The sequence below is a fragment of the Amia ocellicauda genome, chromosome 2, assembly GCF_036373705.1.
Source record: "Amia ocellicauda isolate fAmiCal2 chromosome 2, fAmiCal2.hap1, whole genome shotgun sequence".
NCBI lineage: Eukaryota > Metazoa > Chordata > Actinopteri > Amiiformes > Amiidae > Amia > Amia ocellicauda.
The window spans coordinates 7,298,151-7,311,938 of record NC_089851.1 but is presented as its reverse complement, the minus strand read 5'-3'; the positions used below and the strand labels follow the sequence as shown (position 1 = coordinate 7,311,938).

Here is a 13,788-nt window from a genome sequence, read left to right as displayed (position 1 = left end):
ATATGACTTGGCTTCCCTCCCCGATTTCTCCATGGACAGAAGAAACATGCAAACCACAATAAAAAAGCAAGGTACTTAAATGCGTTCTCCCGTTTGCTGTCTTGTGATTTAATTTCTGCTTGCTGTTTAAAGCACTCAGGCTGGTGCTGTGTTGCTCAAATAAACAACACTAATTTGCTTCCCCTTGAACTTCTCCTGGCAATCAGCTGGAAGAAGTCTTTGTAGAAGCTATTTTTAAATATTGTTTCATGATGGAGAGCAATAATCTAATGATACACAACAGCAGAGGATTAAACTAAACAGATTGCATATAATTTATAATAATTTAATAGAAGTGCGTATGGTACTCAGCTTAATTTCACCACAACATAGAGTTCGCATGATTCTGCGAGACCTCAGCTATACTGTTGATATACACTCACCTAAAGGATTATTAGGAACACCATACTAATACTGTGTTTGACCCCCTTTCGCCTTCAGAACTGCCTTAATTCTACGTGGCATTGATTCAACAAGGTGCTGAAAGCATTCTTTAGAAATGTTGGCCCATATTGATAGGATAGCATCTTGCAGTTGATGGAGATTTGTGGGATGCACATCCAGGGCACGAAGCTCCCGTTCCACCACATCCCAAAGATGCTCTATTGGGTTGAGATCTGGTGACTGTGGGGGCCAGTTTAGTACAGTGAACTCATTGTCATGTTCAAGAAACCAATTTGAAATGATTCGACCTTTGTGACATGGTGCATTATCCTGCTGGAAGTAGCCATCAGAGGATGGGTACATGGTGGTCATAAAGGGATGGACATGGTCAGAAACAATGCTCAGGTAGGCCGTGGCATTTAAACGATGCCCAATTGGCACTAAGGGGCCTAAAGTGTGCCAAGAAAACATCCCCCACACCATTACACCACCACCACCAGCCTGCACAGTGGTAACAAGGCATGATGGATCCATGTTCTCATTCTGTTTACACCAAATTCTGACTCTACCATCTGAATGTCTCAACAGAAATCGAGACTCATCAGACCAGGCAACATTTTTCCAGTCTTCAACTGTCCAATTTTGGTGAGCTTGTGCAAATTGTAGCCTCTTTGTCCTATTTGTAGTGGAGATGAGTGGTACCCGGTGGGGTCTTCTGCTGTTGTAGCCCATCCGCCTCAAGGTTGTATGTGTTGTGGCTTCACAAATGCTTTGCTGCATACCTCGGTTGTAACGAGTGGTTATTTCAGTCAAAGTTGCTCTTCTATCAGCTTGAATCAGTCGGCCCATTCTCCTCTGACCTCTAGCATCAACAAGGCATTTTCGCCCACAGGACTGCCGCATACTGGATGTTTTTCCCTTTTCACACCATTCTTTGTAAACCCTAGAAATGGTTGTGCGTGAAAATCCCAGTAACCGAGCAGATTGTGAAATACTCAGACCGGCCCGTCTGGCACCAACAACCATGCCACGCTCAAAATTGCTTAAATCACCTTTCTTTCCCATTCAGACATTCATTTTGGAGTTCAGGAGATTGTCTTGACCAGGACCACACCCCTAAATGCGTTGAAGCAACTGCCATGTGATTGGTTGGTTAGATAATTGCATTAATGAGAAATTGAACAGGTGTTCCTAATAATCCTTTAGGTGAGTGTATATATATATATATATATATATATATATATACACAGTGGGGGAAAAAAGTATTTGATCCCCTGCTGATTTTGTACGTTTGCCCACTGACAAAGAAATGATCAGTCTATAATTTTAATGGTAGGTGTATTTTAACAGTGAGAGACAGAATAACAACAAAAAAATCCAGAAAAATGCATTTCAAAAAAGTTATAAATTGATTTGCATGTTAATGAGGGAAATAAGTATTTGACCCCTTCGACTTAGTACTTGGTGGCAAAACCCTTGTTGGCAATCACAGAGGTCAGACGTTTCTTGTAGTTGGCCACCAGGTTTGCACACATCTCAGGAGGGATTTTGTCCCACTCCTCTTTGCAGATCCTCTCCAAGTCATTAAGGTTTCGAGGCTGACGTTTGGCAACTCAAACCTTCAGCTCCCTCCACAGATTTTCTATGGGATTAAGGTCTGGAGACTGGCTAGGCCACTCCAGGACCTTAATGTGCTTCTTCTTGAGCCACTCCTTTGTTGCCTTGGCTGTGTGTTTTGGGTCATTGTCATGCTGGAATACCCATCCACGACCCATTTTCAATGCCCTGGCTGAGGGAAGGAGGTTCTCACCCAAGATTTGACGGTACATGGCCCCGTCCATCGTCCCTTTGATGCGGTGCAGTTGTCCTGTCCCCTTAGCAGAAAAACACCCCCAAAGCATAATGTTTCCACCTCCATGTTTGACGGTGGGGATGGTGTTCTTGGGGTCATTCCTCCTCCTCCAAACAAGGCGAGTTAAGATGATGCCAAAGAGCTCGATTTTGGTCTCATCTGACCACAACACTTTCACCCAGTTCTCCTCTGAATCATTCAGATGTTGGCAAACTTCAGACAGGCCTGTACATGTGCTTTCTTGAGCAGGGGGACCTTGCGGGCGCTGCAGGATTTCAGTCCTTCACGGCGTAGTGTGTTACCAATTGTTTTCTTGGTGACTATGGTCCCAGCTGCCTTGAGAACCTTAAGAAGATCCTCCCGTGTAGTTCTGGGCTGATTCCTCACCGTTCTCATGATCATTGAAACTCCACGAGGTGAGATCTTGCATGGAGCCCCAGACCGAGGGAGACTGACAGTTATTTTGTGTTTCTTCCATTTGCGAATAATCGCACCAACTGTTGTCACTTTCTCACCAAGCTGCTTGGCGATGGTCTTGTAGCCCATTCCAGCCTTGTGTAGGTCTACAATCTTGTCCCTGACAACCTTGGACAGCTCTTTGGTCGTGGCCATGGTGGAGAGTTTGGAATCTGATTGATTGATTGATTCTGTGGACAGGTGTCTTTTATACAGGTAACGAGCTGAGATTAGGAGCACTCCCTTTAAGAGAGAACTCCTAATCTCAGTTTGTTACCTGTATAAAAGACACCTGGGAGCCAGAAATCTTGCTGATTGATAGGGGATCAAATACTTATTTCCCTCATTAACATGCAAATCAATGTATAACTTTTGTGAAATGCGTTTTTCTGGATTTTTTTGCTGTTATTCTGTCTCTCACTGTTAAAATACACCTACCATTAAAATTATAGACTGATCATTTCTTTGTCAGTGGGCAAACATACAAAATCAGCAGGGGATCAAATACTTTTTTCCCTCACTGTATATGTGTGTGTGTGTGTATGTGTGTGTGTGAATATTTGATTATTTCATTACAGCTGAAAGTGAAAGCTAGAATGTCCATCTGTTGCAAGAAAACAGTGGTCAATGGAAATGCAAACAAATGAAAGACTCACTTCTGCACATCCAGGAACTCCAGCAGCTTAGTGTCAGAGAGCAGGCCCAGGTGCACGACACCCTGCCAGTAGAGGGCATCATCCTTCTCGTGGTACAGCATGTAGAGCATCGAGAGCTCGGGGTAGAAGGCCGGCATGATCAGGGGCAAGACCAGGGTGTAACAGTTAATCTCCTCCCTGCAGACAGAGAGAGGGGGATTAATCTGCATGCTGGTGCTTGTCCTTGCGTGATTACGAGAGTCCTGAGTGAATTGGATTTGATAAATGAATAGTGTTGGTCAGATAACAGTACTCACACCGGCAGAGCAGGAGGGAGCAGGTGATCCCTAGGATACAATTTAAATCCCACAGACTGTCAACTCACAATTTCATTACTGGTAGAAATGAAAAACATTTTTAAAAATAATTGCAGTTTTACATGAAATCCATACTTTCACCCGTTGAAATGCAGATTTCGATTTTCAATTTTCAGAAGTAAGTCGAGGCTTGTCTGAGATTCAGCCAATGGCAATAGACCCAGAGACGTGTTTTGGCCTGCGGTTTGTAACTCCTCCTGGATTCACACACATACCCCTTACAAATAAAGTCTTATTTTACCAGATTATTTATTATTTCTGAAACTGTCAAAATGTGTCAGAAAAATACATTCTACCTATAAATCAAACTTGGGAAATAAAGAACGCATTTCTTGATTTCTTAGGGGGAAAAAAATCTACATAAGTCAGTTTAGATAACATTTATGGTATTTAAAACTTTAAGGGGAGTATTGTGAGCATTGCCAGGGCAGGTGAAGTCCAGTGAGTACCAAGATAGAAACAAATCCTCCACATACCTCGTCACGTCTTCCTGAGAGCCCGTTCTATGCGACACAGGGATATAATCCCTGAAACACACACAAAGACAACACAGAAACAGCACGCATGAGAAACACTGACTTTTTTGTCACTTACTGGCAAAGGAGTTGTGCATGAAAACACAGTTTTACTCTTCATGCTTGAGAAATGTAACTGCTGTGGTATTTTATCAAACACAGTGCATTTTTTACGCTTAATCCCATTTGGTTGTATTGTGTTATTGTTGGTTTAATTATTTAAAGCATTTTTAATGTATTTATTTTGTTCTATTTGTGCCATAAATGCTGGTATACAAGGACACCATTTTAACACAGAGGCAGGAGAGGTGAAGATCTGAGCCAAGACACAACAGACGAGAGTCAATTGTTTTCTTATAATATGAGTTAAAGTAAACACAAGAAAAGCCCTCCTTGCTCAACTCATTCCCAGCAAACTGAAGCTCAGAAACCCTGCGGAGACCCCAGGCCTCTGTGACTCATCAGCCCCGGCCTGCACTTCTCCGAACCGCATCGATACACAGAGACCCGAGACAGGAACTGAAAGTCACTGATGGGTTTAATAATGCTCTCAGGGTTAAAACGTAGCACAATAAAGAACTAAATTATGGATCTCAGGCTCCACAGACACTGCTCTGGGGTGTGGGTTCACTCCACTCACGTGATGAGCTCCAGGATCTTCTCAGCGTGGGATTTGACCTCTTCCTGGGCCATGGACAGCAGGTGCTTGTTTGCTCCCATTCCCGAATAGGTGGCCCGAAACACCAGGACTTGGGTCTTCAGGAGCTTGCCCAAGGGGTGCATGGGAGACTGGAATGACTGAAACATTAAAGAATACAATAATAAATACATAAACTGCCTTTGTTTCTGTTGTGTGGCAACTCCAAATCCTAACCATCCTTCTCAAAAGCAGAGAAATCAAGAGAGAACATCAGATGTACAATGCATCACCAAAAGGAATGATCTGTTTATGATTCTGCATGCTGATTACAGGAAATAGTGTGAATTAATATGACATGGAATAGATGCTTAATTCATGCATAGAAAGACATGGGTTCACATACAAATGTAATCAATAATTAAATTTTAAAAGCAGCCACTTCTCGTATGTAAATGTCATTACATCATATTTCTTACATCATCTGTCCTGCACATGACATCGTACAGAAGCAGAAAAACTACTAATACAATTAAGACATAATTTCAACAGTGTTTTTACTGTGACCTCAAGCTTTTATTTGGTAAAAAAGTATATTAATGAATTTAAACACAGATCTGAGTAAAGCAACACTAATTTACTAACGAAACCTTTAAGACTCAAACATTCTTGGGTGAAGCATTACTGACTAAACCTAATACAGTATAACGAAATCACTGATACCCAAGTGTGCACATCGGTGGACTTATTCAAGTAAATTGTTCCTCTGCTCTGTAATCAATTTGGAGAAATGTCAGTAAACTACCCATGCGTTAAATTGTAGTCTGAACTGTAAACACTGGAACTCCACATTAAAACACATCTGTATTCAGTGACATTTACATGTCGCAGAGGCTGGTGGAGTTTAAAAAGCTGCCCTAATTGTGTTGCCTTATACCTTTTCCAAGTACTGCTGTAGCTGATCACTGTCCCATCGACTCTTGAGCTCCCTAATGAAGTCCGTGTTCTTCACTGGCAGTTCTCCAGATTTTCTATCAAAATGGAATAGAGAACATATGTCACAATCTAATTCCCCGAGCATTTGGCCCCTTCGCTCTTGAAGATGTGCATGGAAGCAGATGGAGGAAAGAAAAGCTGCACACGTATATTCATTGTGGGAAAGTGTATGTCTTCAGAAAGTGTCCTGTTGCCAGTAACATAAGTTGTTTAGAGTGGAGGAACAATAGCGGAATATCAGAAGTGTGATGGATTCGAAGCTGAAACAATGGCCTTCAGCGGCCAGTTATGGATTATGACTACCTGTAGATAGTCAACAAACACAGTTGTGGGTTTGTAGTATTTCTTAATCACTCCTTAAAGTCATAATCACTGATCTAAGGCACTGTTGCAGAGTAAATGGTACTCCACCATGACTTCACTTACTGTGAGTGAACTCACCTGTTGCACGAAAGATAAGGCAGGGATGTATCACTTTGGTTTTGAGCAGCTACTTCCTCATTGACAGCCTTCCTCAGTGACCTGCCGCTCTCTACATGGAAACCAACGAAGGCCTCCTCGGATTCGTCCGTGGCTCCTGTGCGTAGGTACTCCATGAACGGGTCAAAGATGCCCTGCCATCTCTCAAACACTGGGAGACTATCCACTCCCAACTGTCTGGAAAACACAGTATATTAATCTTCTGGTTAAAAGTTCTGTAAGGTTAGAAAAAGGCCGGTAATCCTTAGTTTGCCAGCTAATTTCAATACAAATAAGCCAATATCCCCACAAGGTTTTAAACAAAGTCATATAGCAAAAAGTTTCAAGCGTTCTCATCTTGACTGAGAAAACATTAAAGGCAAACTGCAGCAGACAAAACGTCTTTGCTCCGTCGCTAACCAACCTTAATTACATTGAGTTCACAGACTTCCTAAAACATCATTCAGTTCCATCAACAAACACCCAGTGGCCCCTTCGCACGACACATCTCACACTTCTCCTGGTAAAAAGTAGAAAATGCCCTTCTATTTATTTATCCCCTTTTAGGCTGTTAAAATAACTCTCCAAAGAGACAGTTTGCCTCTTTCATCTTTCTCTATGTTTTAGTTTCAGTCGCCTAGGGACCGGGGCCGAGACTCATCTCTGAACGTTTCCAGAGCTTTAAAGTCATTTTTGTAGCACAGAGCTGGAGCACGGTGCTCTGAATACTAGAGATAGGATGGTCGCTGAAGCTTTGGGTTGTCGCAAACCAGATGGATTTCTTCAAGGATTCTTGTGTTTTGTGTTAAATTAAAACATGTCATATGATTGAAGAATTAAGTTATTACTTGAAATAAACACAATTTCTACCCTAACCATTGTGGAATACTCATATATTTACAATATATTATATTTGTAACACTATATTTAAAGATATATTACAAATACATAATCACTCAGTATGGGAAGATCTAATATTGACAAAAAGAAAGCCATTAATTTAAATACCTATAAAACCATACTGGTGTAGATGCAATAAATTCACAGCAGTAAAAACTGACATTTCACAGGTCGCTGTGAAGTGAGAGTAGCTGCAGCACAAGGAGACTAATAGGCACTGTGCTGCTTTTACACCATGCTCTGAATGCCAACCAGAGTCTAAAAAAGGTTTTTGTACAAAAACAAAACATTCTCTCCTCACGGAAAGTGCCACATTTTTTCGATCCACTTACAGCAGTGAGGCGTTCTCGGCGGTGACATCATTGCCCGCTGTTTTCAGAACCCCATTTGCCTGTAAGCCATTTCCAAATGTGCTGCTGAAAACCCCCTCGATAGTGTAGCCATTTGGAAATGTCAGCTTCCCCTTAAAAGCAAACACACACACACACACACAGATGTATATTTTTCTATTGTTATATCTATATTTTCTATTTAAATAATAGGTTACCATCTTTGTTAGTTTTTTTCAGAAGATAAGCTAGATCAATTATGTTTTGACATGTCAAGATCAGTCAGGGAATGTCTGGTCACAAGGGCACAAGATTCAACTCAGGAAAAGAGAGCAATCTTCTCTATTTGGTAGGACATCAAATTGCAGAAGCAAGTTTCTTCAGTTAGAACGACAACAACAACAATAAACAGAAAGGATATTAAAAAAAACCCGTTTTCTGTACCTTGTTCTGAAAGGAAACTTCAGTATTAAATACAGCTGAATAATAGTTAGTGCCACTTAGCCTAAACTTCAGCCACTTAGTGCATGAATGAAAATAACTACCTTTCCTTTTAGCTGCAGGTCTTCGGTAAATTCCCCTTCATAAAGAGCGTTATCTTCGGACAGCAAAACTCCTTTGCCCTTTTAACATGAAAGACATTTGTAAAGTTGCAGGTTTCTAAAGAGTCCAGACACTTATTTCCAGAGAGCAGAACCACGGTGCTGGAGTGCCCTGTGTCTATCCAGCAGAGCTCCCATTTACTTCACAGCTGATTGTGAAAAGGGTCCAATTAAGTTTAATAGTTTAGTTAAGTTTCTGATTAAGTAATCTGGAGCTCAGCTGGAATGAAAATCTGCAGAGAAAGTGGTACTCCAGGACCAGGGCTGGGATACTAAAATAGATTATATTATAGATATGGTAAAAACCCTTTTTTTGGTTAGAGCCGAACTACCTTCTTCAAGTGCATTTGTGTTTTTCTCCTATACCTGATAACCCACCAGGGAGTCTCAGACAACTTACACTTGGTGACAGATTTGTTTTTTTTGCTTTTGTTTAAATTTTGTTTCTGTACAGACAACCTGGCTTTGTTCAGGGGGAGTTGGAATTGCTCCTCCAAATGTACTTACATGAAAAACAATTATTATTATAATAACATTTAAAAGATAATATAGCTGATCAAAACAAATATATATATATATATATATATATATATATATCATATATATATATATCATATATATATAAGGCATCTTAGACAAACAAAAGATGCAATAAAGTGCGTGCTCTTCAGAACCGTGGGGAAGAACAATTCTTCATTAAATTGTATGTTGTATTAATGCTAAATTTGAATTGTGTATGGAATTGTATTACTACACTTTTGTATTGCTTGTGTAAACTGTAAGTCACCCTGGATAACAGCGTCTGCCAATAAATAAATAATAATAATTCCAGCTACTCCAGATTCTCCAGATAATTCTCCAGATATTTAATGCACACACTTACTGTCAGCTTGTCACAGTGAAAGGTGCCCTCATAGCAGAGCCCAGACTGCGTGACCACGATCCCCGGGCCTTGTCTTTGGTCTTCCTGCCACATGCCGATGTAAGTCTCCCCACTGCATCGAAACACAAAGACACATTAATATCTTGACACAAAGCGCTGAAAAAAACAAATGACACAACCTAAACAGAATAAACAGATGGAAATGTTTAGTTTTTCCATGTTTTCACCTTGGAAGCGATTTGTCAGTCCAAATTTAAATGAAACAATTGTTTTCTAATTATATCTCAGAAAATCCTGCCATGTCTTACAGAGGTCCATTCGTCTCACTCCGATTTGACCTTTTCAGTAATTAGAGACTCTAGAGACGGGCCATCACACCGGCTCTAACTTTCTGTTGTTTGGAGGAAATGACGCTTGTGTAATCTTCCTTTTCTGTTCTATGTAATCTAGCAACTAAAACACTACGACCATCACTTATTTTCAGTTCTTTTCCAGAATGTAATTCATCTTCTAAGAAAGAGGAACAACTTGGAAGCAGACATTAGTCACATAAGTCAGTCACATCCGAAAGACAAATGATCAACATTAATATCAAAATAAATAATAAAGAAATATATATGTAGGAGTATAGTCATTATCATTTCATTTGAAGATAACTACCTGTCAGTACTTTCCAGGACCCCATAGCCATGTTTCTTGTCATTCTCCCAGTGTCCCACATATCTGATCGAGCTGCTGTCAACACGAGAGCTTTCCAAAATCCCAAAGCCGTGGCGCAGGTTGTCTTTGAAGTACCCTCTGTACACCATGTTGTTGCTGTACCTATAAATACATATTCAGATAAGTCGGTATGGTCACACAAAGGGATGTGGCCGTGGGATGAAATGGATTATAGATGTTACTGTTCTCTGTTTGGTTAAGGAGATATATTTAATTATAGATCAGGAAGAACTCAGATTAAGAGTGACCTGTGAAGGCATCCCAGTGGGAGTTCGGGCTGGTTGTTGGCCAGAGATTGCCGGTTCAAATCTGGACTGTCATCAGCCACCTTACTGACCTCTCACTCCACGCCCCAGTGAGCTTTCAGTATTGAGTAGCAGTGAAGACAATACTAGCTGTGCTGTGAGCTTGCATCAACTGTCAACTGTCAACCTCTTCCGCCGATACAAGACTTGTCGAGGTCAGCCTGATATGGAATTGAGGAATTTAAAACAAACAAACGAGCAATTCCCTAGAAAGGATAACACATAAGACGTTACTTACTCACAGATTCCATATCTTTGCATTTTTCCTTCCCTCCAGTGACCCTTGTAACAGTCATATCCCTCTTCTCCGAGTCTAGGAATCAGACACACTCCGAACCTGGTAAAATATATATGAGAAATGAAATGTGTGCTAACCACATATGTCTGCAGCAACACTTTAGGGACTGATCTGGTTAGGAAAGCAGGGCCTGAAAGACGTTTACGTAAAATGAGGGGCAGCGAAATGGTGTTGATATACCAGCAGGAGATTAAATCCATACCAATTTCCAGGCAAGATGACAAGAACTGCCGTGCGCGTAGGAAACTTTGCCTTTCAGATGAGATGCAAACCCAAGGCCGTGTTTATACTATGGATGTAAAATATTCTGTGGCATTCTTTCATAGCGGTACGGGAAGACATTTTGTTGCTGTTGCCAAGTCCAGTCTTGGCAGCTGCACACATGGTTCCCTCCACTGCGATTAATTCTCAGAAAACAGTCAATAACCCTCAATAACCCCTTCCAGGCCGGCTATCTGGCTTGTATGTGGTGAACTGGCCGAGACAGGTGAACAATGCCCACACAGGAGGCAGCACATGATCCTCAATGTTTATAGCTGACATGGCACATTATCACACAGTCTTTCTCACCCATGTTCCTGGCCATCCTTGAAGTCTCCTGTATAGTTACGCTCGTCTTCCCATTTTAATGTGCCTCTGAAAATCAAAATATCCGTATGAAATTCAAAAGCAACACAAAGCCAACTTTCTATATATAACATTTAAAACAAACTCCTCAAATGGTACAAGTTTGTAATGCCACGGTCCTTTAGGAAACTTAAAAACACTATTTTCAACCAGCAGTCAGATATGTTGCTTATTGCTACACAAATTAATTTCCAAAACACAGGCTGACAGAATCAATAATATAACACTTCATATTACAGTGTCCTTAATAAATGATTGGTACATCGTTTATAAAGCAGCTTTATTAATAATTCCTTTCATACATTATTAATAAACCTTTATAAGATATGATGTATAATTTATAGTAAACATTTGAAACAAAATAGTGTTTTTATAAACTATTGATGCATCTGACTGTGGTGAAATCCCAGAGAACACTACTTACTTCCCATGTGGCTTGCCTTGATTCCAGTAGCCTTCATAAATGGCATTTTTCAACCTGCCCTCATTTTTGTAGGTGTAAGCAGCGAATCGGCAAGCCGGGGGGCTGCTTGGTGTTTCACTATGGCTGCCTTTACCCCAGAGTGGGTAGTCCCTCTTCCCACATAGACACTGGCGAAGGGACTGGTTGATCTTCCAGTGCCACACCACCTGAAAAATGACCGCCACACAGACCACCCCTGGGTTCAGTCTTAATCTACAAAACGTACAAACATCGCTGACAGATTGCTTTGTTTCTAAATTAAAACCAAGTTGACTGTTTTTCTGAATTAGTGTTTGAGCTGTTTTCAACCCAAGACCGTACACCATACACCGTGCTTGATTCATTTTAAAGACCTGCAATACATCTTCCCTTTGAACTTTTACAGCGTTACAGCGTGATTCAGAGATCTAGTATTATTTATTTGATCAGATGTCTAGTTGAACTCGACTGCACCGCAGCCGGACGCGGATCTCTTGGGCTGTGAAATGAGGTCAGTTCAAATTCAGCAGCATTGACCGGTACAGTGACTGCTGCCACAGCATTATCATAAAATGAAGATGGCTGACCTCATGCTGTGCCTCCTGGCTGTACAACATAAATATCTCCTCTGGGGTAATCAGTTTCAAATTCCTCCTGCAGAGCAACAAAATGAAACATTTATCATTATGGCTGGAGCAAACAAATCAGGGTAAAAACAACGAGATCACAATGGCATTACATAATACGAGGCCCCGGTGTTCTCACCTTTCAGAAGATGCATCGTCTGTCTCCTCAACCCAAAGCGTCGTGAGATCATAGCAGTGGATATCGGAGCCCTGGAAATATTCAGATGAGAGATGATGCATCTGTAAATAACTTTAAAAGAAACATATTTACCTTTCTTTTTGTGCTTTTGCTTTTTTATCATACCTTCATGGTACATGGGGTTTAAACCGAATTGATTCAGTCTGCTTTTTTAAACGTTACTGCCAATTTTCTTAAAAGCACATCATCCCACTGGACTCGTGCTGTTCTCGGTCGCTCACTGAACTTTGCTGTTGCTGGAAGGAAGCCCAGCAATTACAGGTTTCCTCTGCTATGTTTCTCAAGCTATTACTTACAATAATAGGCACAGATTGTCAAAAGTCAACTTAATGGAACGATAACAGTGACAAAAGACCATGTGGATAGAAAGTGCATGTGTGGATTGGGGGCTCACACAAAGAACAGAAGTATATTTTAGCTCTAGGTTTGTGAATACCAACAGAAAATTGACCATTTCCCCTCTCAAGAAAGATGTGTGTGCATGCTGTGTGCACCTGTTCTGTGAGTGATGTGAATGCAAATGCTGTGGTGAATAATAATTCAGGTCTACACAGAATGATGATGAAGAGATGGTACTGAAGTGAAAAACATTTGAAAAAGGCCCCCTTGTGTAATGGTTCCTTGTGAATTAATGCATACATTCAATCTAGCTTGTAAAGTTACATACTATGCATTGTTAAGCACACATACACACACACACGACAACCAAAAAACGCTTCACAGTACTTAACACCAGAGGAAACTTTCAAAACAAAGTGACAAGTCAAGGACGGAGAAGTGGAAGATAGAGGCCATCGAAAAGAGAACTTGGGGAGAGTGAAACAAGACTTCAAACCACATGAGCGCCCGAATGCTAATCAGTAATGTGAAAGTGAAGGCAGTGCCACAGCCACAAAGCATGTCACCCAGAACCAAAACAAAGCAACTAACCATACTTTATAGCTTTTGACTGTTTTAGTTATTCTGATTTCCTTCATTGCCCTTCTCTTGAAATCCCCAATACCAGTATGTGAGTGGTTTAATCTGGATAACTTCATAAACCTTCATAAGGGAAGGCAGACCTCATATTTTCACACCCATTCATCTGCAAAAGATGCGTTTTTTTGTATTTTTCTGAGACCACAGTCAAGTATATATATATAACCCAGCACTAAGAACTAAAATAAAGTGTTATAGTATTAGGGTCTACTGATCTTAAAGACAAAGTAATGACAAAAAAAGGGATTTCATACCCCACATATTCTTTTCATGATTCTTTTAAGTTTTTTACCAGCAACATCAATTATGTGGGGAGTGTCATGAGAATTGCTGTTCAGAGAAGTGTCAGAAATGGTTTAAATATGTGAATTGTCTTCATCAGCTGACCTGAAGGACTACTAACACATCATCAAAGAGCAGTATCCTCTCATGGCCAAATTTCCCAGGCGAGAGGGAGACCGGGGCACTCCTGCTGTCTTCTCGAAGCCTGCGCTCAGGGCTGCGCAAAACATCCTGACGAGTGAAAGAA

General features: G+C 40.8%; 1 protein-coding gene across 1 annotated transcript in view; it reads right to left on the bottom strand.

Annotated features, from left to right (window-relative positions):
- LOC136763336 (ALS2 C-terminal-like protein) overlaps window positions 1-13,788 on the bottom strand; it is a 33,839-nt gene that overhangs the window by 4,971 nt on the left and 15,080 nt on the right. The window contains exons 8-23 of the mRNA XM_066717272.1: window positions 13,647-13,772; window positions 12,222-12,292; window positions 12,044-12,110; window positions 11,439-11,644; window positions 10,958-11,023; window positions 10,328-10,426; window positions 9,725-9,886; window positions 9,065-9,176; window positions 8,125-8,202; window positions 7,583-7,713; window positions 6,333-6,548; window positions 5,833-5,926; window positions 4,899-5,056; window positions 4,220-4,270; window positions 3,684-3,713; window positions 3,388-3,564 (exon numbers count right to left, since the gene is read on the bottom strand). Coding sequence (XP_066573369.1) covers window positions 3,388-3,564; window positions 3,684-3,713; window positions 4,220-4,270; window positions 4,899-5,056; window positions 5,833-5,926; window positions 6,333-6,548; window positions 7,583-7,713; window positions 8,125-8,202; window positions 9,065-9,176; window positions 9,725-9,886; window positions 10,328-10,426; window positions 10,958-11,023; window positions 11,439-11,644; window positions 12,044-12,110; window positions 12,222-12,292; window positions 13,647-13,772 — 1,844 coding nt within the window. The remainder of the gene's footprint in view (window positions 1-3,387; window positions 3,565-3,683; window positions 3,714-4,219; window positions 4,271-4,898; window positions 5,057-5,832; window positions 5,927-6,332; window positions 6,549-7,582; window positions 7,714-8,124; window positions 8,203-9,064; window positions 9,177-9,724; window positions 9,887-10,327; window positions 10,427-10,957; window positions 11,024-11,438; window positions 11,645-12,043; window positions 12,111-12,221; window positions 12,293-13,646; window positions 13,773-13,788) is intronic.